Here is a 27439-nt window from a genome sequence, read left to right on the forward strand (position 1 = left end):
AGATACTAATGTATTGAATCAGGAAATTTGCTGTAGTCGGCATCAATTAGGGGGGAAATTCAGGGTCTGATGCTGGCTCAAGAGCACATAAAATTCTTTAATCCGTAAAAGAATGAAACAAAGAAAGAAAAACCCTCTCATGGCAAGAACCTGGTGCTGGAGGGGTGAAAATTATTGCAAACCATTTGTCAGCCAATAGCTGATGATCGAGTCTGTGCAAGACGTAGAACTAATGGTAAATTCTGTAAATGGATAGAAAAAAAATTCCGGTACAAGTTCTACATCCTAATCATCTGTGCCTCGGACTTTTGGTTGATCAGAATTTTTCATTATTTTTCAAGCCTAAATTCATTACCAAGACACCTTGTTCAGGGAGAAAACAAAGAAACAGTGAGAGACCCACTATTACAAATATAAATATAAAAGGAAGGTATGCACTTATATATATTGGCTGTACAACTATAACGTAAATCTGCATACAAGAAGTCTTGAGACCTTTGCTTTACAAAACATAAGGCAAAATGCAGACAGCAGAACTTTTTAGCTCATATGGCCTTGTACACTTTCAGAGGTAGGTCAAAAAATAAAGAAAGGATTAGGCAATTATGACATCATGCTGGAGTAGTTCTGTGCTTCCATTGTTAGAAAAAATACCAAGACCTTCATGTCATCACTTTTAGTGGAAGTGGGCTGAAAGCTCAATTTTCCTTCGACTTAACTTGTCTTGCCAGAAAGAAAAGTCCCACAGTGGTACAAGCAGACAGTAAGGTTGATGAGTAGCAAAGGGCAAGTAGAGTTCCTCTCAGAGACTGCATCCAGAAAATTTCAGGTTTTAGCACGCCTTAATTATCAATATGTTATAAGAGGAACAGAGGGAATAAGAATCTATTTTGCATTTTTCCAGAACCTTAGCCAGCAGTAAAGCATTGCCATTTGCATACTCCAATGAACTCTCTGGACTGCTTTGAATGCCTTGAGCTAGTTCCCATGAAAGAATCCTACACTTAAAAATTGGATGTTTAAAAATGTTTCTCCTCTTTGTTGTGAAATAAAACGTTGAAAAAGGTAACTGACAGTTCAAATGGAATATTTACCCAAACACAAGTGCAATGACAGCCCCAATATTAGCTTTCACGGGTGTTATTTCAATCTGTAGGTCTCCAAACTGCGGATGGGATTCACATTGTTGTTATACATTTCATTTATAATGCGTCTCTTTGAGGAAATATCCCATTAAACAGGGAGTTATCAGCTACCTTCAGGACTCTTGTTTCTTTCTTCGGTTCTTCATCAGTTGCTGTTGATATTGAACTTGCAGAAAGCAGCTTTCCTGTTGTGATCATTGTTTTTGCAATCTATAATGGTTGAGTGGTGTTAATAAATTGCGTTACTTCAGAAACACAATCTCTAGTGGGACTAAGATCCCGTGTAAAGGGAAATGACTGTTTTGATGAACTCGCTAAACATAAATTATGAATATGATATAAGGTAAGCTACAATTCGCATAAATTACATTCCTTGTTCTTTCAACAAAGCTTTCCAGTAGCAATTAAAACTGTTGCTATTTTACTTTTGTCAAGAGACTGCGAAGGGGTAAGAAATTGATCTCAGACGAGTAATTTCCAAAGCGAAAGTATGTCCTAAACAGACTAATTTGCATAACCTGGATACAATGATACCTGGAATCTTCAACTCAAAGCAGCACAAGAAGGGCAACCAAAAATGGAGTCTGTGAACCTTGACAATTGTGCCGAGATACAGAAATCCTTTACACTTGTTCAAATCAGAAAAAAAGATGCATATAGTTTGAAAGGACAAACTACAAGACATGTCCAAACAATCATAATCTGGCAAAGAAGCAACGAAATAACTGCTAGTGATTGTGTCAACAGGGTTTCAAGTTGACATCTTGGCATGCTCCACTCTTGAGGCAAACAGTGCTTTGATTTTAAAGTTCGAATACGAAATTCAGAAGGATAATTGACACCAATGTAAGTTAAAAACAAAATACACATTTAGCACAACTAATATTGCAGTTGATTTTTATCCCACATGCTGTATCCTCCACAAAAAGGTTTTCAATGATACATTTGGAGTTAAATAACATAAATAACAATATTGAAAGCACAAGATTAGCTTTGAAGTTAGATGAAGTACCTTTTGCAGTTCACCCTGACCATACTGTCCCATGGACTGGAACCTCCTTCCAGCAGATACTAAACGTTTGCCAAATGCTAAACCAGTATAAAAAAGGAGTAAAAGCTTCAGATTCAGAACAAACTCTTAAACCATTCATCCAATGTCAGTTATGAATGCTCCTATTCTTGCCTGATTTAGCATTGTTTGTTAAAGAGCTCTCCAGCACAGGCAACTTGCTCGCTAAAGTTCGGGAAGTTGATGTGTCAGCCAGCTCCCATGCTCGAGAGAGATTTAACAAGATTTCTCCCAGCTCTCTACCGCACTAAAAAGTTACCGCCAAAAGCACTCTCAGCAAAAAAATGCTTTTCATTGTAGTCAGCAACAGTACAGATATAGACAAACATAGAGGACCCCTAAAATGAGAAATAGTTGAAAGCCAACTGGTCACTTATACCTGCAGTTCTTATTGCAACAACTTGGTACAGCTTAATTATGTACTCATAATGGGTTTATATATATATATATATATATATATATATATAGATTCTTTAAGCTCAAAGGCATAGTTGCCTGGAGTCCTGCCATTTGGTCTACTGTACTTCTCCTTTGTGTAATCAAAACAGTGGAGCACGAAAACAATCAATTAAGAATCTGGTTTTCATGTGAACTGCCATTCTCGTATGAAGTGTCTTGTTCTTAACCTTGTGGATAGAGGCATACAGAAAGAATACCATTGCTAGGTTAATGATGCTTAGAAAAAACAGCAATGTGCCAACATCAATGCTTCAAAGCCCAGTGAAAAGTCAAGTTTAATAAACCATAACTTTCCAATTTCCCAGCAAACAAAAATCATTAATTCCCAACACTTCATAGAATGAAAACGCAATAAAAACATCCCTTCGGCGGCATGCAATAAAATTGGAGCAATACAGAGAATCTTAGCAAGGATGACATGCACAAAAAGAGAATAAAAACAGAACCTTTCGTTGGATCATTTATTAGTATCAAGGCAACAACCAAGAACAACTAACCTCATCAAGAACCGGTCCATTCGAAAGATCAAAAGCTGCATCATTTAACTACAAACACAAATATAGCACAAACATAAATTCTCTCAATTGACATATGCGACAACCTCTAACAAGAACTACAATTAACTAAATACATCACAGAAGTAGCCTTGAAACGAAACCCAGCAAGAAACAAAACACAAATTGAACTCACATCTAATCTAAGATCACTCGGTAATTGTTGGAAAAAATCTGGTGGAAGATCAAAGCAATCCTGCAACCCCATATGACAAAAACACAACAAAAATCACTATAACAAATTGCAATTCCAGAAAATGTATAACATGATGGTACATACGAATATATGTTTGTATGTGGGTGCTTACCGAGAGCTCTTGAAGGAGGGTTTGCGGAGAAGGGTCAAGAGATTGAGGAGAGTCTGAGGACTCTGTGAGAGCAAAAGACGGGATTTTGAGAGGTTTTGAAAGGAGAATTTTTTTGGGTCTTTTAAGAGAGGTTAGAGAAGAGCTATGGAGTTGATTTTGGAGAAAGAGAAGTGTAGAAGAGGAAGAAGTGAGAGTTGGCAGAGGTTGTAGGAGAAGAGAAGACATTTGTGCTTCAGTTTCAGTTCCGTTAAATGTGTCAGCAACTGGAGTTCTGAATCCTGATACGTAGAAGTAGTTTAGTACTTTCGTGTGTTTTGAAAGAAAAGAAGAATATCTGGGGTATCAAATTCTTGATATTTTTGAGGTTTTCGGACTCTAATATAATGGGACCCAAGAACATGGTGGATAAGGTGGCTTTGCTTCTTCTTTTTTTGCCGGATTTACAATTTAATCCTAACTCTACGGATTGGATGTAATTTAAATAGAAATATATTTTTTAGACTAAATAGATAATGAATAAAATATAAATATTGTAACCATCTAGGTGGTGATCCAGTGGTAAGAGCTTGAGATCAAGAGGTTTGCTCCCTATGTGGTTTCAGGTTCGAGCCCTGTGGTTGCTTATATGATGGTCACTGGAGGCTTACATGGTCGTTAACTTCAGGGCCCGTGGGATTAGTCAAGGTGCGCGCAAGCTGGCCCGGACACCCACGTTAAATTAAAAAAAATATATATAAATGTTGTCACATTCCATTTAAAATCCTTTAAATTTAACCTGAAATATATATTTATATTATATAAATATATTTATAGAATATTTAGATTTTTTTAATACAATATAATATATAAATAAAATCATTCACAGAATTAATTACTTCATTTCCAATAAAATTTCTCAACAATACCCACTAATCGGTATCAAATATTTTTCTGGTAATGGCATAATTACCTGCGTGTGATCCTGTGTAACTTTTTAAAATCAGTTCAATATTTTAATAAGTTTTAAAAATTTACCTATCAAAATCAAAATTATATATCCATGTTAATTGTGGAAAATTTCTAATTTAATATGTATTTTTAGTATATAACATCATTTATGTTTTTATTTTTAAGTTTATATATATTTTATAAATATATTTAGATCTGATAAATAAGAAGATAATCATAAAATGAGATTAGAATGAGATGCTTGAGCGCTAGCTATATATTTTGGAAATTAAGGTGTTTAACTTTAGTAAATGAGTCCATGATATTAATTAATTGATTAACTGCTAATTACCGAACCTCTATTATTATTATCAGAAATTTTGACAATTAATCATTATGTTTTGTAAAGCTGTCTGGAGAATTATTATTGACACCACTTGGAAAGGTGCCGGACGGGCAGTGAAGTGAAGGCTCGTTTAGTAGACGGCATGCGAGCAGCAAGCACCTACTGTTCCTATCAAAATGAAAACCAGAAACCGGAGCTTGAAGAAGCGAGCCCACAGGCCTAGCGTGAACGCACTGGGAGCAGAAACTCTTTCACTTAACCATGAATTATATGTCCAGTTCTGCCCAGTCTTAAGATTTAAGCGTAGTTTCATCACAGGCAGTATCATTTTATGTGGATAATCGAAACTCTGCCACAAAACAGGGTCCTGAAAGTATCCCATCAGAATCGACCTGTCGAATGAGAAGGTTTCCTGAGTCAAGCGGAGTGGGTGGTAGTGTATCGAGCCTCGGGAATGCTAGGTTTAGAGCGCTAGCCAGACCCAGCCGTGACTAAGCTTTACAGTATGTCAAGCCCTGGCACGCTGGGTCCGGCGCCAGCCAAAACCCAGACGCTTTTGGCTTGACAGTGTGTCAGGCCTCGAGCATGCTCCTGGCACGCCCATGAAAATAAACATCTTCTTTTGGAACACCCAAGGGAATGAACATCCTCCCTTGGCATGTCCAAGGGAATAAAACAATGTACGTCTGACAAATATGTCAGACCCAAGGCACTTGGACTTAACAGTCAGTCAAGTTCAAGGTAACATAAATCTAGCAAACATGTCAGACCCAAGACACTTGGACTTGATATTTTGCCAAGTCCAAGGTAACGTAGATCTGACAAACATGTCAGACCCAAGGCATTTGGACTTGGCAGTCCGCCAAGTCCAAGGTAATGTGGATCTGATAAACATGCTAGACCCAAGATACTTGAACTTGACAGTTTGCCAAGTCCAACACATTTGGACTTAGCAAGCAGCCAAGTCTAAGACAACATGGGACTAGCAAACATGTCAGACTCAAGTCACTTGAACTTGGTAGTTAGCCAAGTCCAAGGTAACGACTATCTTCCATTGGGTATGCCCAAGAGAATGATCATCATTCCTTGGCACGCCCAAATGAATGACTAGCCTTCTCCGGGTCTAATCTCAAGGAAGAACTCAGTCTCTATAGCTTAGCTACATTTATCGTCTTAGATCATAATCTCCTTACACCTTTTAGGTGTATAAAAGTCCTCCAAAAACCCATCATATTTCCATCGAACATTAGTATAGATATAAGAGATATTTATCTCTCATTAAATGTTATCAGGGTAAGATTACACCTTTTTAGATGTAATAAAAGTCATCAAAGGACCCATCATATTCCTATTAAACATTAATACAGATGTAAGAGATATTTATCCCTCATTAAATGCTATCAGGATAATTACATTGTAAACCCTCCTATTTACAAAAGAACAAGACTTATGAGTTATAAATACACCATAAGACCTTCAGAACAAAGATTCACAATCTTCATCCTCTACTGCATATATATTTTCAGAGCATCTCTCTCTAAAACATTATTATACTTTTCTCTCTCTAAAACAATACTTATTTAAGCATATGAGAGTCTCCACCTCCACCAAAAGGAACCTTTTACAAGTACTAGCCAGAAGCCACCTTGGTTAGGGAGAATGAATGATATTGCTAGGACCAATTGATTAACCGATTATCCAACCTGGGAGCCTTATTACTAGGCTAGTTGGATTTTTAGAACCTCATCAATGGCGTTATTTGTGGGAAATTGATTTTCCTAAAACTTGTTTTTAGCATTTTCATGGCACACAACCAATATCTAGGCTAGGACGCAAGACAAATCAACTTATTACCGCATACACTCCTACCCAACAAAAGCTTCAACAACTCACTAGCTAGATGCAACTCCTCACCCAGGCCGTGTTGATAACCCGAGGGCAAAATTAGACCTTGTCACCCCAACAAATCTTAGCACCTTCAACAACACAATATCTTAGCATTACGGCCACCAGCTACACCATGAGCTCGTAGACGATTACACTACCTATAGGAGACTAGACAAAATAACATTCATGAAAGTTCCTCAATGGATCACTCCTGTCATTATCACACCCATGCATAGAGAAAATACTCTGAACGTACTCCTCCTAGTTAGTATGGGATGGACACTGGTCATTGTAATTGCCATTCTATGTTAAGCTCTCAATAGCCCAATAGACAAAGAGCTAGGAGACAATATTTGCATAGCATACCTAGAGAAATGTTTATAGTCTCCATCAATTAAGGGTTTCTCATTTGTCCAAACGTATTTTGAACACTCGACTCCATAAGGACTACTTTTCCATGAATATGAGTTTGGACAATTGTGATAGCTTGGTCGATCTAAGGGAACACGTGCAAAATATATGCAATAGTTTGGAGTTGATCATCCAAGACCATGACTCAATATGCAAGATATTCCTTAAAACCTTCAGAGGATCTGCGTGAGCTTGGTATAACAATCTAGAACCAAACTCTATTGAAGGTTTCAGTTACCTATGTGCCAAGCTAGTGGTGTGCTTTAGCACCAGCATACCCACTAAGAAAACCTCCACAAAGCTTTTCAGTATTGTTAAACAAGAGGGTAAGTCTATACGAGCATATTTAAAGAGATTCAACGTGAAGATGCTCAAGATGGAAGAATTGATTGAGCTAGTAGCCTTAATAAGAAGAGTAAGGGAACATGCTCTCTAGAGAAAACTTTATATTTTACTAGATAGAAGCTTGTCCAAAGTAAAGCAATTCATGGGAAATCATATACGGGTTGAAGATGTCAGTTTACTTCACATTGACCTCCTTGTTTTAATAAGGACAACCACCGTCAATGATTTTTCAAGTGAAGTAATCAAGGATCCAAAACTAACATCTTAGTCCCACCTATATGATATGTTTCCTCCTAAGAGCCTCTCTCATACCTATCACTCAAATCACCTCAAGATGTATAATCCTTGATAAGAATGTAAGTTTCTTAAATATGAATGACCTATTCAAAATGACCTTTTATTTTCTCCAGGTGATCCCTAAGGGCGGTAGCCCCACCATTCTCCAAGGGATGGATGTGATCTCCCTAGTGTTATATGCACCACTCTTTAAATGATAGATGTGATCTTTTCAGTATTGTATGCACCACTCTCTAAGGGATAGATGTGATCTTTCTAGTGGTATATGCACCACTCTCCAAAGGATAAATATGATCTCCCCAATGCTATATTCACTAATCTCCAAGGGATAGATGTAGTCTACCCTAGTGCTATATGCACCACTTTCTAATGGATGGATTTGGTCTTCCTAATGCTATATATACCATTCTTCGAGGGATGACTTGGTTTCCCCAGTGCTATATGCACCACTCTTTAAGGGATAGATGTGATCTCCACAATGCTATGAACCAATTTATAAGGAATAGATGTAGTCTCTTCAATGCTATATACACCACTCTTCAAGGAATGAACTTGGTCTCCCTAATACAAATAACAATATCATGTAATTATCACTCTTAATGGAGGGCTCTAAAGCTCATGACAATGCTGGGAAAGCTACAAGCTTCTACTCTCTAAAGAACCTATAATCACTTAGAAATTTCTTCAGAAACTTGTACGATAGCAATCAAACACATCAGTTTTACAGTTTATTGTGAGAAATGCCTCAAACAACATAAAACCAAATTGGCTACATCAGATGATTCAAAGATAACACAATTCATTTGTTTTCAATTGTAATTGTTTATATAGCTTCCTCAATATATGCAAAAAGAGTGCAAGCAAAGAGGCTCATTTTGAAGACAGTATAAATTGATAACATCAATTGAAGATAGAACACCATTACTCCTCATTCCAAAAATCTCAAATTTCTAAGTGAAACACTCAAAATACTATACTTTCTTCCTGTGCATGTCCTCTATAACTTATTGGATTGACTTGTGTTAAATCGAGTTAACATGTCAAATTTACGACCTAGATTATGAAACTATGATAACTTTTTAAAAACAAATCAAAACAAATTATGAAACCTAATTCTCAATCAACTCAATGTTGAAGGATAAAATTGAAAAAAAAATCAATTAAAAATAGATCTAAAATAGCGACCCTAGTTAATCAGTCAAACTCGCGACCTATTATAAGATCGAGATAACCGCATAGAAAGTAAACCGAAACAAATCATAAAGTTCAATTCTCAATTATTCTAATGTTGAATGATAAGATTACAAAAAAAAAATTCAATTATAAAACATAAAAAAAATATTTTGAGTCAATCTGTCAAACCTATGATCTAGGTCATAAGACCAAGATAATCTCATAGAAAAAAAAGACCTGATTTAATCTTAGTTAACCTACCAAAATCATGACTCTAACCACGAGACTAAAATAACCTTATATAAAGCAAATCAAACAAATTATGAAGCTCAATTCTCAATCGATCCTGTCGGACCCAATATTAAATGATGAAATTTGTAAAAAATTAATTAAAAACAACACAAAAAATGAGTCATGTCAGTCGGAATTGACCCATTAAGCATTATAAAAACTAAATCGAAATAAGTTATGAAGCTCAATTCCCAATGAAACACAATATTAAATGATGAATTTGGAAAAAAAAATGCCAATTAAAAAAATAGAAGTCAATTAGGTTATCCCGCTAAACCCGCGGTCCGGGTCATGAGACAGGGACAACCCAATAAAAATAAAATCCAATGTTAAAGGACCCATGACCCGAGTAATGAGACATGGACAACCTCTTAGAAAGAAAATAAAAAAAATGACTCGATTTAACCAAGGTTAAAATGTCAAAACTCATAACCTCAATCATGAAACCAAAATATCTCTATAGAAAACAAATCAAAATAGATTATGAAACTCAATTTTCAATTGATCTAATGTTAAATGATGCAATTGAAAAAAAAATTAATTAAAAAAAATAAAAAATAATCCTGGTCAACTTAGGTTAATCCATTAAGGATTATTCTCTAGTTATGAGATTAAAATAGCCTAATAGAAAGCAAATAAAACAAATCATAAAATCTAAGTCTCAATTAATCCAATATTAAAAAATTAAACTGAAAAAAAATTAATTAAAAAAAAATAAAAAAATAAATCAGGTTAACTCGTCAAACCCATAATTTATAAATACAAATAAAATAACCTAGTAAATATAATATATAATATTAAAAGATAAAAATAAATAAAAACATTATTATAAAAAATATTATTTCAATCAATAGTAAAGAAGGCACAGAATTTTATTTTTTTTAGTAACGGCCGAAGCGGCGGCGTATATACGCCCCTGGAACCCCCATATAAACCAACTCACAGACGGCGAAGTTTCTGCACTCTTCTTCCTCCCTGTTCACAGCCCTCCAGCAGCAAGCAGCAGCAGCACTTGATTATTGTCATCATTTCTAGTGCTAATGCCGGAGGATATTTCCACCGACCGCCCTCTCTTTGGCGGTGCTATTTCCAGCACCTTCCCTGTCAGATTCCAGGTCAGCTCATTACTATTGTTATTATTATTTTTGTTTATGCCATTGATTTACAAAAGAAACTGTTTTTATGTTGCAGGATGTTAGCAATATTCGACAAGTTCCAGACCATCAAGAAGTATTCGCGGACCCAAGTCGAGATGAAAGCTTGGTTTTCGAGCTACTAGATTTGAAGCCTGATATCAACGACAATGGAAGCGCCGTTTGGTTTCTTCAAGACCTCGCGAATGAGCAAGACGCCCAAGGGTTTACTCTGGTTGACCAGTCAGGGTGGTTGAGGTTCCCATTGGGGATTCTTCAGCTCTTTTTACAACAGCGATTGGGCAGATGGGGATTTCCAAAGGACGACAAGGAAGGGAAGCCCAGAATGTTGTGCGGGTTTATTTGGCCAATCTTCGACTTAAGAATGCTGGGACTGATGTTCTCGTTGTGGCTCATGAGCCCATTTTGATTAGCCCTTTGAGTGAAAGTGCTTCCGCTGTTGGCCCCGGCTTACTTCCTGCTGCGCAGTCTGGGTTCTTGCCCATGTCTGAGGTTTTTAAGGTTGCTGTTTCTAGTTTCAAAGTCAATGACTGGTCCCTATTTGGTGGTTCTGGTAATTGAAGCACAGGGAAGATATAGTTTTGGTACATTTTTCAATATTTGGTTATTTGGACTAGTTTAGTAGCTTTCTAAGTAACTTCAATTTGATGAGATTAAATCAAATGCTAGTGTGTAAATTATTTTGTGCAAATTTTTCTGAAGTAACCCTAAAGTCATTGCGAATGATACCTATGTCTCTCTTGTATTTACTCCAGACTCCAGTCAGGGGAAGGCCAAAGTCTATTTGAAGGTATGAAACTGGCCTTTTCGATCGATGCTTTTTGAACACTAATTTGGGCCACTTGTTCTTTTGTCTTGCCTTGATACCTCCTGCTCCAAAATGGGTTACTAATAGCAGTTTTGTTTTCTGAACACAAGATAAAACAATGTTAGCTGCATAATGGCATAGAGACGGCAATGTTGATTTATGATTCGGTATTGTGACATGCCCGCATCAGATTTCATGAATATGATGCATGTGGTTTGTTTTATTCCCTGCTCATCTAACATAAGTTCAGCTGTGGAGGACTTCCTCTGTTGTATGTCCATTGTGTCTATGAAAAATGAACTGAATGATGCATAGAGCAGAAAACGAAAGAAGGCCACAGCTCATGAAAGCAGCCTGCCCTGTCACCAACACCCTTATCCCCAGTGCATAAAATGCTTTTGCTTAGATTGTTTTAGATTTTGCATATCTGAATTTAGGAATTGGTTTAAATGCTGCAGTTGTGTTTTTCTCTCTTTGATGAACTTGCTCCAGATAATACTGTTTGATGCATGCAAGTTGTAAGCCAGTGATATTGATTCCCGTTGTCCTCTCCTGCCAAGTTGTGTCGTATGATCTTACTTGTTTCTGAGACTTATGGAACAAGCATGTATTGCAGTTTATGCGATAGATATGCTGGAGATTCTGCTATAGCTGCAGTGACTTTTGAATAGTATACCTGCACCATTTCGAAACAGCCTGTTAAAGTATCAAAGCATCAAACCAATCATGTATGAAGTACAATGTTCCTGTTGCTCAACACAGGCGGATTATTCCCAAAGGACCATAACATGCTCGATGGGATATATAGTTACGATTGTGCTGGTGGGGCATTATCAAGTTTTTTCTTTTTGGATATTTACAAACAATTGGTTATTTTTCTTGGCCAACCACGGGTAGTTTCTTACTGTGTAGGACTAGTTATACCAATAGCTACAAAAGTTAACAATCCAAGGACAAGACTTAAGATAGAACTTGGATTTTTTTTGAAAAATGACACGGTTCGCATAAAATTTCAGGAGAATGATACTGTTTGAAAAGTATTGGGAGAATGATACTGTTTGAAAAGTATTGTTATTCCCAATCACAGTTTTAAATAAAATTTCCGTTTTGAATCATGATTTTAATCATCATGAATCTTCAAAGTGTAGATTTGATGAATGGTTTGATGTATCATTGTCGTAGAAGATATAAATAGATTCATCGTAGAAGATATAAATAGATTCAAATGTCAAATGTATTATTATGTTGTATTGTTTTTTTAGTTATGAGTTTTTCTTATTATTATTACTTTAATTATAATTTTAAGTCATTAATTTACAGGTGAATACATGAGTATCATGAACAAATTGTTTAAAATTTCAAATAAGCTATTTACATGTAAAAAAATATACATTGTTATGTTTCGTTATTTTTATTATTAATTATCTTTATAATTAATAAATAAAAATAATATTTAAAAATAACACATATTAATTTGGGATTATAATTAACAAAAAAATAATAATATTAAAATATCAAGTTTAAGGTTTGGTGAAGATTTAGTTTGAGGTTGGGGTTGTTTAGAGTTTGTTTTATGTTAAATTTAAGGTTGAGTTTAGGGTAAAATCATATTGTATGCATTATAACACAAAAGCTGCCAGCCTCTGTTTCAAAACTGAAGTTTCTACCTTTCTCCCCTCTCTGTTTTCCCATCACAAACAGAAGTTAGATTCCTGCTTTTTTATTGATGGAATCACGAGCAACGTCCTGACTTGAAAATCATCAATGAAACACGTGCGAGATGGGCTGCACACCTGGCAATTAACAAGACACTTTGCAGACCCTCCTCTTCAATCACTGTCCTCTTCCGTTCTACCTGGCACCTGGCTTGCTTGATTGTCTGTAAAAATCCTTTCATTGCAAGCTGCTCTCCATGCAACTGAAACGGTTCCCTCTTTGGTTGTTTCTGTCTCTTTTTGGACAAGAACAAGTATCCAATACCTTGTGGCCGTGACAGAGGATGGCAACCAAGAAGGAAAAGCTTCAGTTTCCACCACAGACTCAACCACAACAGCCAGGCAAAGAATATCCCATGCACCCACTTCCACAACACATCAACCCTGACTACAAGCCCTCTAACAAGCTTCAAGTTCACCATTGTTCTGCACTTCAGTTTTTCTGTTTACTTATCGTTTTCCAATCGGAACAGCAGATGAAATACCTACTATATATTCAATTTCGTGGCAGGGAAAGGTTGCTCTGTTCGCTATCATTTTGCACTAGAGGGGCCTTTACATATGTGGAAGGCATAGAGGATAGAGATAAGGTTGACGCCCTGAAGCTGATACTTGGGGCAATACCTTCAGACGTTAGCATCGAAGATAATTGCAAGAGTGTTGTTGATCATGTAGTGCGCGAATATGGGCGGATAGATATTCTGGTGAACAATGCAGCTGTACAACATTATAGTACAACACTGGAAGAGGTCACCGAGGCTTGGCTTGAGAGGCTGTTTAGAACCAACATCTTTGGTTACTTCTTCCTGACCAAGTAAGAGAGAAAAACTGCGGAAACAATTTGCCTATTGCTTTGATCTTTTTGTTTCTAATTGGTATAAAGGCATTGTTTGAAGCATATGAAAGCAGGAAGTTTTATTATCAACACAACATCTCTTGCTGCCTATGGAGGAAGTGCAGAGTTGCTGGACTACAGTTCAACTGAGGGTGCCACTGTATCTTTTATGCTTATTTATTTGTTTGTTTGTTTCTAAGGTTATTTACAGATTTTGGATCTTTTTTTTTAGTTTAACGTGGGTGTCCGGGCCAGCTTGCACGCGCCTCGACTAATCCCACGGGCCCTGAAGTTAACGACCATGTAAGCCTCCAGTGGCCATCATATGAGCAACCACAGGGCTCGAACCTGAGACCACAGAGAGAGCAAATCTCTTGGTCCCAAGCTCTTACCACTGGGCACCACCTAAATAGTTACAGATTTTGGATCTTGTTTACATTGCAGGTGGTGTTATTGTCAATGCTTGATATTGCTTGCTGCTCTTTTGGCTCGCCATGGAAGTATGGTGGTTTATTGCAGAAATGACCGGTGAAGTGCGCTTGGCAAATTACTAGGAGAGGTTGTAAATTAGATTTTCCCTTCTGTTTACAAATCTAACGAATTTGCACAAAACTAAAATAAATACTAATCTAGAGGTCGGTTTGCTTTGATCTTTCTTGTATTTTCAGATGATCTTTCTTCTGTCTTCTTGCCATCTTTCTTCTATTTTCAAGTGAGAATTATTAGTTGCATAGTTAAAAAAAAATTTATCCAATTTGAAATCTTTGAATCTTTACAATCACATAAAGATGCTAGTATTGTTTCATCCAATTGTCTCAAATTTTTATATAATTTAATCTTTATTATTATATCTACGTGTTTTTTTAATATTGAACAATGATTTTTTAATAAATCCTCTCTTTTATTCTTTGTTTGGGAGTGCGGTCTAAACATAAATTGATTAAAATTTAATTTTTTTTTGTTTAAAATATATATATATTCTCAGATTGTTTTAATTTATTTATGTTAAAAATGAATTTTAAAAAATAAAAAGACATCATTTTGATCATTTATAAGCGAAAAACACTTTGAAAAAGGACCACCACCAAACACTTCTTTAAAAAAGGAGGAGAGCTTAATAACAAAGGTGAAAGATTAATCCTAATTATAGATACAATCAAATCTTTAATGACACATTATGGGGTAAACAAAATCAATATTGATGGATCAACCTTATCTGCTTGAAAGGCCATGAATAGAAGGATTGAAGATAAGGTAGGGACTCTATACCCCTAAGCTCAGCAATGTATTGAGTCTAAACACCTGTGGGTTTGGTAAGATATCAGACTCAGCTCTATTAGACTTGGCTATGTGCTTAGCCTAAACTCTTGTGAGTCAGGGGAGATACCAGACTCAAATCCATTAGGCTCGACTGTGTATTGAGCCCAAGCATCTGTGGGTCTGACAAGATGTCAAACCCAACTCTATAGGGCTTAGCTACACATCGAGCCTAAGCGCTTGTGAGTCTAGCAAGATGTTGGACTCAATTTTATTGGCCTCGGCTACACGTTGAGCTCAAGTGCCTATGAGTTTAGCGAGATATCAGACCTAACTTCATTGGGTCCAGCTATACGTTGAGCTCAAACGCTTGTAGGACTTATAAGATGTCAAACCCAACATCATTAGGCTCAACTACGTGCTTAGCCTAAATGCTTGTGGGTCTGGTAAGATGTCATACTCAACTCTCTTGAGCTCAACTATATGTTTAGCCTAAATATATCTAAACCAGAAAGGTGTCAAAACTGAACATCCTTGGGTTTAGAATCATTTCAGATCCAAACATATAATCGATTATCTTTATTGACCTCATATGAGGGTCGTAAGGCTATCCCTAAAACCCTTAACTCGAGATGTTGAAAGCTTAAGGTAATCATTTCCCTACACCCCTGGGTGTATAAAAGTTCTTTAAGAGTTGAATATATTTAAATCAACATAAATGTTACAAAATAGTTATTTTCATCAACATTAATATTGTGTAAGAAATATGGTCTAAAAGTATTCTATAGCTCTAGTATTTGTCTGTCAGCACTAATGATGTGAACATGTAATTCTCATCAATATTAATGCAGTGCAAGAGGCATTTCCATTAGCATTAATGTTGATTTAAAGGATTTCTTTCTTAATAAGATGTTCAAGAGAAAAAGACTTTCGACCCTTTGAAAAAAAAAAAACATGGTTCGTAATACAAGAGCTATAAATACCCTTCAATCCACTCAGGTAAATTATTCATAATCTTTATTCTTAAAGCATTTATCATAAAAGACAAAGAACAAACATTCTAGCTTTTAGAGTTACAAGCTTATTTCTTCATTTATTACAATCACTTGTTATAAAGTCATTGACGTAATCATCAGAGGCTTCCAAAACTTCACAAAATGATTGTTTTGCAGGAGCTGAGACCTCAACCACCAACTCTCTACTCTTCCAGTTCATAGGAATGAAATATTGATATGAATGTATGATCATCATCTACTATCTAAACACTATAACCCTATTCCTTAGCATATTGGATTTTTAAATATCATCAAATATTTATGATAACAGAATTGATCTAAAGTATGGAAAGATAAGAAGATACTACATTGTCAGAACTCTATCTAATCTAAGGCCAATTGATTGGCTCACACTCTCTTATGGGTCGAATGATTTTTTTAAATATAAAAAAATATTAAGAACTTGGAGACTTTTTGATAAAGTCATTAAACTTGGGCAAGCAGATAAATTTTGAAATCTCTCAACATAACTCCTTACATAGCACAAGTTTCTAATTAAACTATATATGAGTTGAAATGATATAAATTGATTGATTTTATGGATTCAAATACAACTCAGACGACTAGTAAAAGCATAACATGGTTTATAAAAAAACATCAAGATGAAAACTTTTTCTTTTAAGCATTAAGACAACAATATACTGGATGACCCCGGTCACCCCGCGACTCTATTCATAAACTTAACTAGTTTTAATAAGTTTGTTATTTTAAAACAAATTTAACTGAATTATATTACAAAAAATGAATGCTCGTAATTTTGAGCATCAACCCTATACAAAGCAAAAGGCAAAAATAACTTATGAAGTCTATTTCCCAACTAATCCAACATCGAAAGATAAAATAAAAAAATAAAATAGTTTTTTTTAATTATTATCAATATTAATTAAAATACTAAATTGTCCTTAATATTACAATTAAGCACCTGAATTTAAAAAGAACCCCACACAAGTTAAGTGTTGTTTTGCTTTTAAGGATATTTTAGTAATTTAACTTTTGAAAAAAAAAAGATGTAAAAAGACAGAAGTAACCTCGATCAATTAAAAAGTGGTTAATCCATAATAATTGATAATAATTGAGAGAGGGTGAGTGTGAAAGACTTTGTAAGACAAAACGATAAATTTACTATTTCAATGCATGACAAATGATCCAGGTGAATCTTCTAAACTTGTGTTGATATTCTAAATTTCCAACCCTTGAAATTGTAGACTTGGATTTAATTAAGAAGTTCAATTCTCAACCAATTTAATATTGAAGAATTAAATTGAAAAAAAAAGAGCATTGAATATGAAAAAAATAAAAAAAAAGAAGGAGGATGAAATTGAAAAATAGAATAAAATAATAAATATCATAAATAAAAAAATCAAAAGAATAGAAACCGAATTTGACAGATTAAAAACTTGAAGGAGGATGAAATTGAAAACAAAATCAAATTTGAGAAATCGATTAAAAAAATAGAAAAAAAAGGATGAAATCAAAAGAAAAATAACTTAAAAGGTTGATTTGCAAATTTGGAGGGTCATGCATGGATTTCTAAAAGGAAAGAGAAAAGAAGGGGGGGAAAAGAAAAAGTTGTTAGCATCGCATCGGAGCTCTGTTGAACACACGCACTGCATAGAGAGGAAAAAAAGACTGAGATGAATCGAATGGCATGGAGAAGATATTTTTTACCACCAGAGCCAGCCGCCCTTAGACAGTTATTTATAAAAAATACCATATTGCCCCTAGAACCAAAAACATATTACAAAAAAATAGTGTGAAATGATGACTAAATCCCTGTAGTCAAGCTTTTGAAAATTTGATTACAATGGCAAAAGGAGTCATTATATTGTAGCAAAAAATCAAAATATAAAAAAAACCCCTTAACCATAGTTAAATGTTTTTTTTTTTTGTGCTTTTAAGGGTAATAAAATGATTTTACAATACCAAAAAATCATGAAAGGACCAAAATATCCCTAAACAATTCTAGAATGTCAAATGAACCAAGTGAAAAGATCATTGTAGGCCTTTGAAGACAGTTCTTTGTGTTTTTTTTTTCCGTTCAAAATTATACAATATGCAGTAAATCAAGGCATGTATACAATATTTTTCCCATATATTTTAGTTTTTTTTAATTAGTTTGTTAAAAAAAAACTAGGGTATCTATAAAATTTACATTATCCAATCCAACTCAACTCGTTAAAATTAGTTAATGTGTATATTATAAATGATAGTGAGTCAAAAAAACTTAATAAATGGATATCATAAGTTGAGATGTTTAAAACTCACTCAAGCTAACTCAACCTGTAGCTCAACCTGTATAACTCATTAAGTAAAAATAACACTAGAAAGTCCTTAGTATGAATAACAATTTTTCCAGTGGCTAGCTAAAAATACTAATAAGAAAATACAGAAGTTTGTTGTGTCTTATGAACATGAGATTGTAGGTATTAATTTCATTTTTTTTTCACATAGTTATATTTTTTTTCCATCACTGGATTGATTTTATTTTCTTGTTATGCAAATTGCATACAAAAGTTTTGTGCACAAGTATTTCAAATGTATTAAGTTAAGTAATTTATCCAATTATTTATCTTTTTAAATAAAAGATTTCATATACCCAACCCATGGATATTTATAATATCCACAAAAACATTATTCTTACTTGGGTTTAAAAAAATTAAATGTATTAAGTTAATAATTTATAAAATATAAAAAATAGGTTTGGTTAGAATTATAGACTCAAACTTGACTTGATTATATGGACCTGTTTGAGATTATGGTAGTAGTTGTGGTGCAAAGGACTTTTTGTTTAGAAATATATTAAAATAATATTTTTTAAAATTATTTTTGAAATCAGCACATTAAAACGATTTTAAAATATAAAAAAAATATAATTTTTAATAAAAAAAATTAAAATTTAAAAAAACAAAATTTGAATCTCGTTCCCAAACAACGCTATATCCATGAACACTCGTACTTCTAATAGTGAATGACAGTCGAATGTCATTTAAACGACAAGCCAAACGTTCCTATGTGAATATCGTTCACTACTTTCATTTTGATAGGCCCTCCTCCCCAACAGCCAAGAAACCTTGAACTTGCATAAACAACAGCAAACAAACAAGAGTGAAACACAATCGAGTAAAGCGTAGTAAAGCCATGGCATCTGCAATCCTCAAGCGAACAAGCCCTTCTTGCCTCCTCAAGTCAATGGCTGATAGTCTCGGAATCATCGGAGGATCGTGGAGATCCTACGCTAAGGTTGCAGTCGGGACTGACATAGTCTCCGCTGCACCCGGCGTTTCCCTCCAAAAATCCCGGACCTGGGACGAAGGTGTTTCTTCAAAATTCTCAACAACTCCATTAAAAGACATTTTCAAGGTTGGCTAGTTAATTGAGAAATTAAATACGTAAAATACCAATTTTTTAATGTTTTAATTAATTGTGATTTGTTTTCTTTAATTTCATATTTTCAGGGCAAAAAAGTTGTCATCTTCGGCCTCCCTGTAAGTATCTTCTGCATTTTAATTCATGTTTTCCTGCTTCTTTTATTACATATTTGGTGGAATTGAATTTTGTTTTTTGGGTATAATTTTAATTGATTGTTGGCAATTAGGTCTCCTTTTTTTCTTTTTTTTGGCTATTGATAGGACCCTACAGCCCACAATCAGTGGTTAAGCAGTCTAGGGATAAAAGATGAAGGTTTAATCTGGCATTCTCTTGTAATGGGGCATATTTTAAGCTCAAATACTCTAGACAGGATTCGAATCTGTGACCTCCTTGCAAGTACAAGGAGCTCACTACCATTAGGCCAGACGCCTAGTGGTGTTGTGATTAAATATTTAAAATTTCTTGAACTTTGCAAGTGACTGACATAAAAAAAGGAGACAATTATTGCTCGGTTGCAGTTAGTGATTCAAGGTTAGTATAATGTTTAGTGGCTGCATTTGTGCTATCCATGATGTTAAATTAACAAGGTTATTCGGAAAATTCATCCTTATCGCCTGTTATGCATAGATTATTTCATTAGTGATGCTCATGAGTGTTGTAATTGGTCTCTACATGACATTGTATATCAAAATGAGTGCTATTATATTCTTACTCTTTTTGTTTCTTCTCTGTTGTCTCTATTGGAACAAGTAAAGCCCATGCAAGCACAAAATCAAATGCAATCCACAATATAGTTAATTTGTGAAGTTCTTTATATATATATATATATATATAAGCCAAGAGAAATCTGGATTGTACCAGACAAATAGGTGGAACAAACCTCACTTGTAAGGGTCCTTTTCTCCTATTAACCTGACTTAAAAACCTGGTTTCTAATCAGGAAAAAATTATAAATAGCTTCAAGTAGATGTCAAGCTTGTGAAATTAATCATTAAGTTAACCTCATGCTATGCATCACAAACAAATCAACGAACAGCACTAAAGACAATTAATCCTCTTATTGCACTTTTCCTTTTGGTATGATAGACATGAAGTTGGAAGCCGAAATGATTGTTGTTTCAATGCAAACACTGGTGTGGATGACAATGGGGAAGAGGAGAAGAGGGTGGTTTTTTATTGAAGAAAGTGTGAAAGTGATATTAATTTGTTTTGGGAATAAGATTCTCAAGTCAAAGATTTGATAAAGAATGACCTAAATAGCTAAAACATGATTCTTTTTATTTTGTGACTTAATTTTGTTGATAGAAAACTATTTTTACGTGTTGTGTTTACCATGTCCAGGGAGCATACACAGGGGTTTGTTCACAGCAGCATGTGCCTAGTTACAAAAATATAATTGATAAGTTCAAGGCTAAAGGGATTGATTCTGTCATTTGTGTGGCTGTTAACGATCCATATACTATGAATGCTTGGGCAGAGAAACTTCAAGCTAAAGATGCTGTAAGTGATTATTGTGAATCATATACATTTGTTTCTCTTTTCTTACATGTGATCTGAAAACCTTTTCTATTTGTTTTGATTTTGCCTGTCTCCTTTTTTGTAATGTCTGAATTTCCAATTAAACTTTATGGTTGAATCTTTACAGTTTTCTATATTCTAGGAAATTTCCTAGAAAACTAGATAATTCTCCAAAGTAGACATGACGTTAATGGCTTTATTCCCTAATTGTGCAATTATGTGACATCACTAAACCATGTACTGTTTGCTGCTTCATAAGATGTCTGCAAGTGGAGTTAATTTTCCGGCCACTTAATCCCATGAAGCATCAGTGCTGTTATTATTTCCATACTGTAGAAGTTTTATCCTCTTTGCAGGAACAATGTCATCTTGTTAGGGTATTTAACTGTTCCAATATGCAGTATCTTCTACACTTTATTTCCCTTTTAACCAGCCTTTTTCTATTTTAGATTGAATTTTACGGAGACTTTGATGGGAGCCTTCACAAGAGCTTGGAATTAAATAAAGATCTCTCCGTTGCTTTGCTAGGGCATCGCTCTGAAAGGTATGATGCTGTCATGTCTGTTCTTGGTGTTCTAACATGCGTGCGTTTCCCAGCATTCTGAATTATCTGATCTAGGGATCTCATTTGATTTCCCTGTTTTTCTTTTTGCTGAGTGCTCTTTGGGCCAATTAACCCTAAAATGCAATTCGTAGTTTATATTGGTTATTTACTTTCATCCACCCAAGACTCTACTGATCTGTGTGTTGATCATGGATATATTTTCCTTAGACATTTGACTCTTGTGTACTTTGTGTAGATGGTCTGCTTATGTGGAAGATGGAATGGTGAAGGTTCTAAATGTAGAGGAAGCTCCATCCGACTTCAAGGTTTCCAGCGGCGAAGTCATACTGGGACAAATCTAATTTGTCTTTGGTTATGTTTATAATTCACCGGAGCTTTTATGCCAAGCATGCCAATCTATCATTTTTGGGTTGAACCTTGGATAACATTGGTAAAATAATCCAGGTTGTTGCTATGTATCATATGTTTGATTCCAGAGTACTCTTGGCTGTTTTGTCTGTGGTGTTGTACTAGAATTTTTCGTTGGAGGGAATAAGTTGCGTTTACCCACTTCTAGTCTCACCTTTGTCATAAATTCTAATGAAATCTGAACATACTCGTCAAAAACTAGCTTTGGCTTCTTGGATTTTGTGACAACGATGTCTTTGTCCTCCCTTTCTAGTCTCCTTATCTAAAATTCTCACCGGTGTGTTTTTGTATTTTAAAAGTTTTTTTAAAAATTCATTTTGATTTTTTTTTTTTAATTTTTTGTTTCAAATTTTTGTTTTGTTGTTTCTGGGTTGTTTTTATGTATTTATATGAAAAATAAATTTAAAAAATAAAAAATATTATATCAATATATTTCTAAACAAAAATATTTGAAGAATTTATAATAAAAATATACCTCTAGCAATTTTTTAACCCAAGAAAATGATTATAAGGTTGATTTTCATACAATCAAATAAAAATTGACATAAGAGATACCTAGCTAAAATACAGCTATTTCCATGCCTGTTTATGCTATATCACTTTACCCATTTTACGAATCCACACGTTCCTTCCTCATAACAAGACATCCAAAAACTTGGGAAAGCAGAAACAAGAATGGAAATAGCATGAACATAATTACATATTTAAAGAATTTGACAGAACTCGAGATTTACGTGGACCTAGAAATTATATCTTCAATTCTTGACGATGAGGAGGAGGAGCATAATCATGGGCACCGTGGATTGTTCCCAGGGCCACCATAATAGAAGTGTGTGCCCCATTCATTGCTGTAGGAGCTTTGGATGTTGTAACAATTGGTGTTTTCAGTTAGGGTTGAGATACTTCGGGCTGAGCTGAGGCTGTTATCAGAGTCTACAATCTCTAGGTTCCGAAAATAGCTTGCTTTTCCGAACCCATCTTCTGCAAAGTGGCCCGACCCCATCTGTGTCGATGTGTGCTGGCCGTTGGCCCTTGAGTTCACCACCTCGCCGCCCCACTCCACCATGGTGGCATGCTCTGCTAGGTGTGTAAATAGCTCAGCTGGCCAGTATCCTACTAGGGTGTTGTCACCAAAACTCATCCACCAATTACCTAGCTTTGGATCCTAATTCCAAAACAAACAAATAAAAAGTCAAAACAATAAAATATAAAAGCTAATTAGACAAATAAGTTTTTGCAATAAGTAGAATGTGCAAGAAATTTAAATGCAATAAGTTCTAAATATTAAGTTACATAAATGAGAGGTTCAAACTCTCTAGATCTCTCACGAGAAAGACGAAAAGAAGCATTATTATCAGCTAATTAAACTACATATTGGTTGGATGGGTTGTTATCATACTCTGTTATTTCTTAACATGAAATTTAAAGAAATATAGGAGGCTTTTATTACAACAAAAAGGTGTGGGAAAATCAACATATTTCATTATGAATTGTAATAATAGTTTTACTTTTAATTTCTCATTTTATTTTTTCACGAAACGTTTCTTTAGTTATTTATGTTTTTTCTTTCTTTTCTCTCTCTTAACCACTAAAATGCATAATTATCCTTTGTAAATGAAAAGATATTTCACTATGAATTGTAATAGTAGTTTTACTTTTAATTTCTCATCTTATCTTTGCACGAGACATTTCTTTAGTTATTTATGTTTTTTCTTTTTTTTCTCTCTCTTAACAACTAAAATGCATAATTATCCTTTGTCAATGAAGAGATATTTCACTATGAATTGTAATAGTAGTTTTACTTTTAATTTCTCATCTTATCTTTGCACGAGACATTTCTTTAGTTATTTATGTTTTTTCTTTTTTTTCTCTCTCTTAACAACTAAAATGCATAATTATCCTTTGTCAATGAAGAGATATTTCACTATAAATTGTAATAGTAGTTTTACTTTTAATTTCTCATCTTATCTTTGCACGAGACATTTCTTTAGTTATTTATGTTTTTTCTTTCTTTTCTCTCTCTTAGATCTGTCAAACCCAAGCTTATTAGGTCTGGATATCATGCTAGACCCAAGGTTCTTGAGTCTAGCAACAATATCAAGCTCAAGGCTCTAGGGTCTGGCATGACCACTAGACCTAACTATCTTAGATTCAAGTCTCTTGGATTTGATATACTGTCAGACCAAAATACTTAAAATATTATCTATATTTTTAATATTTTTTTAAAAAAAATATTATTAATCGGGTACAAAGCACGAACTAATATACTAGTACCTTCCAAATGAGGATGCTGATATCATATTGGTTGCCTGTGTATGATGATACAGGAGAAATGGCAGCTCCAATGGCTATTCTGCTATGGGTTTGCACAAATCCTGCACAAAGAAGGTTGTAGCACCCTGTTGCTTGATATGAATCACTCTGCAAGATACAAATTTAAAAATAATCACTTCTTTCCCAAAACTATCAAATTGGAAAAATATCTTCTACTACATTTTGAAAAACAACAATATTAATTGTCTTTTTTTTTTTACATAAAGAAAAGGAAGAAACAAAAGAAGAGAGAATCATCGAGTTTTCATATATTTGAATTTATTGACGAAATTTCTATCGTCATTACTGACGTGTTAAATCTCGATGAAATTATCAACAAAATCTTTATTAATTTTTTATTTTTTCTATTCGTTCACAATTTCCATAAAAAAATTATTTTGTAGCCTCACAAGCCATTACAAATTCCACCCTACCTTTGAATTTTTATTTTTTTTTAGTAATTTTCCTTTCGTCTCTCTTTGTTTTGCTAAATAAACATAAACATAAATTAGAATTAATTAGTAATTGAGAATTAAATATGATCAGAGATCTTACTGTCCAATAAGTAAACAATCTGGGCCTGCTGTCACCATAAAGCTCCGGACTGACCTGACTAGTAGAATAAAATCATTACTTCAGAAAATCCCATTAATTAAACATATAATTAATATATATATATATAAACCATTTATTAATCCATATAAAATATAGTAATTAATTATAATTGAAATAGTGTGCACAGGAGATACCTGCCACCCAGCTTCTATGCTGTTGAGATCAGAGCCGTCGAACGATCCCGAGAGAATCCAGATCTGTGATAGACTGAACTCATTGACACCTTGGATTGTTGGACCCCACACGTTAATTGTTGCCCTTGCTCCATACACCTCTTGTGATGATCCAGTGTAGGCAATTGCATGCTATGAACCAGAGAAAGAGATTGATCAAAGGGTAGAAAATGAATATAACACGAACTTCAAAGGTAAATCATGTGGGTCCTAATCAGGAAAATTATCTTATATTTGATATCTTAAGAATCTAAAAATCAACTCTAAAATTATATATAAATAAATTTATTTTATATTTTTATTTTTAAATGTATTTTTTTAATCGGAAACACAAACCAAATATAACATAAATATGTGTATTAAAAAAATAGGATCCATTTTTGTGGTATGAGAAAATGCTAATAATAGTTTTTTTTTTAATAATCAAAAGAAAATACCAAAACTCAAAGTATTGTTCTATATTTTAATAATAATTATAGTAGGAGCTAGAAAGTTGTCATCTTTTTCTTTGTAAATATTGAAAATAATATTTATTATTATTTATTTGAAATAACTATATATGAAAATAATCAATATATATTTATATATATTTATATATATTGATGCTATGAAAATCAAAATTGCACTCTTTTCAAAGGGTGAGAAAAGATAGGATACCTCATGTCCATTGCCACTGACTACATCAGGCGCATCTATGTGTCTAGCAAGAGAGATTGATCTTTGTTGTTTCTTGCCAAAATCAAACAAAGACTTGGCTCTCAGCACATCATGAACTGTGCTCCGCCGTATAGGAACAGTGCCCTGCGGGCACCTTGTCCCATTCCGGTGCCACATTTGCCATGAACCTCTCACGCCTTCTGCTTCATTGCTCTTCTTTGTTCTTTCTGATCTCAACTCATCATCCTCCTTCAACGCTTTCACTCTAGGCATTTCTGGGGGCCCTCTCTGTTAATTACATGGCATAATCATCATAATTACTAGCATTAATCAAAGTTAACATTACTACATGTTATCTAAGGAATGAGAGAGAGAGAGAAAAGAAGATTTAGCTTTACCTTTAAGCTTTATAGTAATTGAATATATAGTGAGTTTTGTAAGAGAAAGAGAAAATGACAGAATACATGGAGCCAAGAAAGTCCTTTTTCATACACAAGATTTAGGAGCATCGGGGAGCTTCATGACCTTCTTTTACACGTAAAAAGGTTATAATATGGTAGTGTTTATTGTCAAACAGGAAGTTAACCTAGATGAATGTTGAAAGATAGGGGTAAAACAAGAAGAGAAATTAACTTCGTTAATTAGCAATGTTACACGTTAATGGAAAGGACAAGGCAAGAGAGGGGAGGAGGTGTTTTTTTTTTAAGTTTTTTCTAGGTTATTTACCTGGATCTTGTGATTCTTTAAAAGAGGGTGATCTAAAGCAGGCTGTTTTCTTTTATGAACACAGTCTATGATATCTCCATCTGGGCTCTGTAAAGATCAAAGAAAAATGTCAAAACAAAGAAACTAATTAATCCCACATGAGATGAAATCTAAACATGAACAAAGAAACAAAAATTTGGTGTAGATTTAAGAAGATAGATATGTAATATATACCTCTATGGTCATGACTGGAGGCTTGTTAATCTTGTCCAAGTGCCTCTGAATCCTTTCAAGTCTCATGCCACTGACTTGCCTATGATTTGTGTAATTTAGGGCTGACACAACAACAGTAAACCTTTGGACAAAGAGAAGAGCTAGAACAAGAGGAGGAAGAGGAGCTAGAAACCCTCTCTTATTCACCACAAAACCCATGTTTCTTTCAGTGCCAAGAAAGAAACACAGAAGGAGACTGAGGGGAACTAACAAACCATTACTAGAAAAAAAAACATAATAGCTTAGTAACAAATTAATTTAATCACTTGCACCAAACCCACACGGAAACCAGAACAGGTAATGGAAAATGACTCTTGTCTCTATCTCTCTCTCTCTCTCTTTCTGGGGTCTATCTTTATGGCGAGAAGGAAGGTTGGTGGAGATGGTTAATTAACCTGCATATGTAGAGGCCTGCTCCCTGATCTCTTAAACATTCACTATCAAGTTCATCATTGCTGACATTGGATTCAGCTACAAATAGAGAAATTAAGAAGAGTAATACATATATGTTAGTGTTAAATCTTTCGTTTTGTTCCTATGGAGCTGCACCGATCGAGGACAAAGACAGAGAAGAAACAAAGACTTGAAAGCACTATAAAAACCGAGACCTACCCAACAATATATGCAGGCTCCTTTTTATTGCGCTACTTGAATGTCCTTCATCTGCCACCATATAACTTTGTCATTAATGTTTTCACTTTAAGAGTTTCATAGCCATAGCTTTCTTTCCTTCCCAGTCTTCTCCTTCCCTTAGTCCGACCCTTTTTTAAACTCCAAGAAGCACTCAATTGCTGTGTTCTCTATGCT

The 27439-nt window shown here is 34.5% G+C and overlaps 5 protein-coding genes across 7 annotated transcripts; 3 read left to right on the forward strand and 2 right to left on the reverse strand.

The window, feature by feature from the left end:
• Positions 1 to 420: 420 nt before the first annotated feature.
• On the reverse strand, positions 421 to 3893 carry LOC7453550 (uncharacterized). Of its 2 annotated transcripts, none has more exons than XM_006371049.3 (9): positions 3536 to 3890; positions 3364 to 3423; positions 3171 to 3218; positions 2329 to 2461; positions 2158 to 2234; positions 1257 to 1355; positions 1095 to 1165; positions 908 to 998; positions 421 to 809 (listed from the first exon to the last, which is right to left on the reverse strand). In XM_006371049.3, the coding sequence occupies exons 1-9, from the start codon at positions 3758 to 3760 to the stop codon at positions 699 to 701; spliced, it is 915 nt and encodes a 304-aa protein (XP_006371111.3). In that variant the 5' UTR covers positions 3761 to 3890; the 3' UTR covers positions 421 to 698. The 2 variants fall into 2 exon arrangements, 1 of the variants encoding a protein (XP_006371111.3); XR_002979426.2 differs by having other exon boundaries at positions 757 to 809; positions 908 to 1003; positions 3536 to 3893.
• A 6208-nt stretch (positions 3894 to 10101) lies between these two features.
• On the forward strand, positions 10102 to 11115 carry LOC18108192 (uncharacterized). The gene is given in 3 exon segments (XM_052449346.1): positions 10102 to 10327; positions 10404 to 10590; positions 10593 to 11115. Coding segments are annotated over 3 exon segments (597 nt in total). The 5' UTR covers positions 10102 to 10252; the 3' UTR covers positions 10928 to 11115.
• On the forward strand, positions 11012 to 14391 carry LOC7487206 (glucose and ribitol dehydrogenase). Its single transcript, XM_052449345.1, has 3 exons — positions 11012 to 11156; positions 11791 to 13703; positions 14169 to 14391. The coding sequence occupies exons 2-3, from the start codon at positions 13174 to 13176 to the stop codon at positions 14254 to 14256; spliced, it is 618 nt and encodes a 205-aa protein (XP_052305305.1). The 5' UTR covers positions 11012 to 11156; positions 11791 to 13173; the 3' UTR covers positions 14257 to 14391.
• A 4649-nt stretch (positions 14392 to 19040) lies between these two features.
• LOC7487207 (peroxiredoxin-2F, mitochondrial) lies at positions 19041 to 22037 on the forward strand. The gene is made up of 5 exons (XM_002325322.4): positions 19041 to 19396; positions 19492 to 19521; positions 20747 to 20905; positions 21373 to 21467; positions 21724 to 22037. The coding sequence occupies exons 1-5, from the start codon at positions 19175 to 19177 to the stop codon at positions 21827 to 21829; spliced, it is 612 nt and encodes a 203-aa protein (XP_002325358.1). The 5' UTR covers positions 19041 to 19174; the 3' UTR covers positions 21830 to 22037.
• A 316-nt stretch (positions 22038 to 22353) lies between these two features.
• On the reverse strand, positions 22354 to 27439 carry LOC7453581 (uncharacterized). 2 transcript variants are annotated; one of them, XM_002325756.4, is made up of 8 exons: positions 27245 to 27439; positions 26594 to 27103; positions 26381 to 26467; positions 25655 to 25942; positions 24959 to 25129; positions 24765 to 24818; positions 24171 to 24317; positions 22354 to 23061 (listed from the first exon to the last, which is right to left on the reverse strand). In XM_002325756.4, exons 2-8 carry the CDS (start codon positions 26789 to 26791, stop codon positions 22684 to 22686), a joined length of 1323 nt encoding a protein of 440 aa, XP_002325792.3. In that variant the 5' UTR covers positions 26792 to 27103; positions 27245 to 27439; the 3' UTR covers positions 22354 to 22683. The 2 variants fall into 2 exon arrangements, with proteins under 2 accessions (XP_002325792.3, XP_052305298.1); XM_052449338.1 differs by lacking the exon at positions 27245 to 27439 and having other exon boundaries at positions 26594 to 27236.

The sequence above is a fragment of the Populus trichocarpa genome, chromosome 19 (assembly GCF_000002775.5).
Source record: "Populus trichocarpa isolate Nisqually-1 chromosome 19, P.trichocarpa_v4.1, whole genome shotgun sequence".
Taxonomy (NCBI): domain Eukaryota; kingdom Viridiplantae; phylum Streptophyta; class Magnoliopsida; order Malpighiales; family Salicaceae; genus Populus; species Populus trichocarpa.

Excerpts from the sequence above, each read along its gene's own strand:
- LOC7487206 (XM_052449345.1), top strand. The coding sequence starts at position 13,174 with ATGGCAACCAAGAAGGAAAAGCTTCAGTTTCCACCACAGACTCAACCA. Across the intron at positions 13,704-14,168 it reads GGTTACTTCTTCCTGACCAA|GTGGTGTTATTGTCAATGCT; the intron begins GTAAGAGAGAAA and ends TTTACATTGCAG.
- LOC7487207 (XM_002325322.4), top strand. The coding sequence starts at position 19,175 with ATGGCATCTGCAATCCTCAAGCGAACAAGCCCTTCTTGCCTCCTCAAG. Across the intron at positions 19,397-19,491 it reads CATTAAAAGACATTTTCAAG|GGCAAAAAAGTTGTCATCTT; the intron begins GTTGGCTAGTTA and ends TCATATTTTCAG. Across the intron at positions 19,522-20,746 it reads TTGTCATCTTCGGCCTCCCT|GGAGCATACACAGGGGTTTG; the intron begins GTAAGTATCTTC and ends TACCATGTCCAG.
- LOC7453550 (XM_006371049.3), bottom strand. The coding sequence starts at position 3,760 with ATGTCTTCTCTTCTCCTACAACCTCTGCCAACTCTCACTTCTTCCTCT. Across the intron at positions 1,356-2,157 it reads GTCAGGGTGAACTGCAAAAG|ATTGCAAAAACAATGATCAC; the intron begins GTACTTCATCTA and ends CAACCATTATAG. Across the intron at positions 810-907 it reads ATGCTTTACTGCTGGCTAAG|TCTCTGAGAGGAACTCTACT; the intron begins GTTCTGGAAAAA and ends TTCTGGATGCAG.
- LOC7453581 (XM_002325756.4), bottom strand. The coding sequence starts at position 26,791 with ATGGGTTTTGTGGTGAATAAGAGAGGGTTTCTAGCTCCTCTTCCTCCT. Across the intron at positions 26,468-26,593 it reads CTCCAGTCATGACCATAGAG|AGCCCAGATGGAGATATCAT; the intron begins GTATATATTACA and ends TGATCTTTACAG. Across the intron at positions 23,062-24,170 it reads TCAGCATCCTCATTTGGAAG|GATCCAAAGCTAGGTAATTG; the intron begins GTACTAGTATAT and ends TTTTGGAATTAG.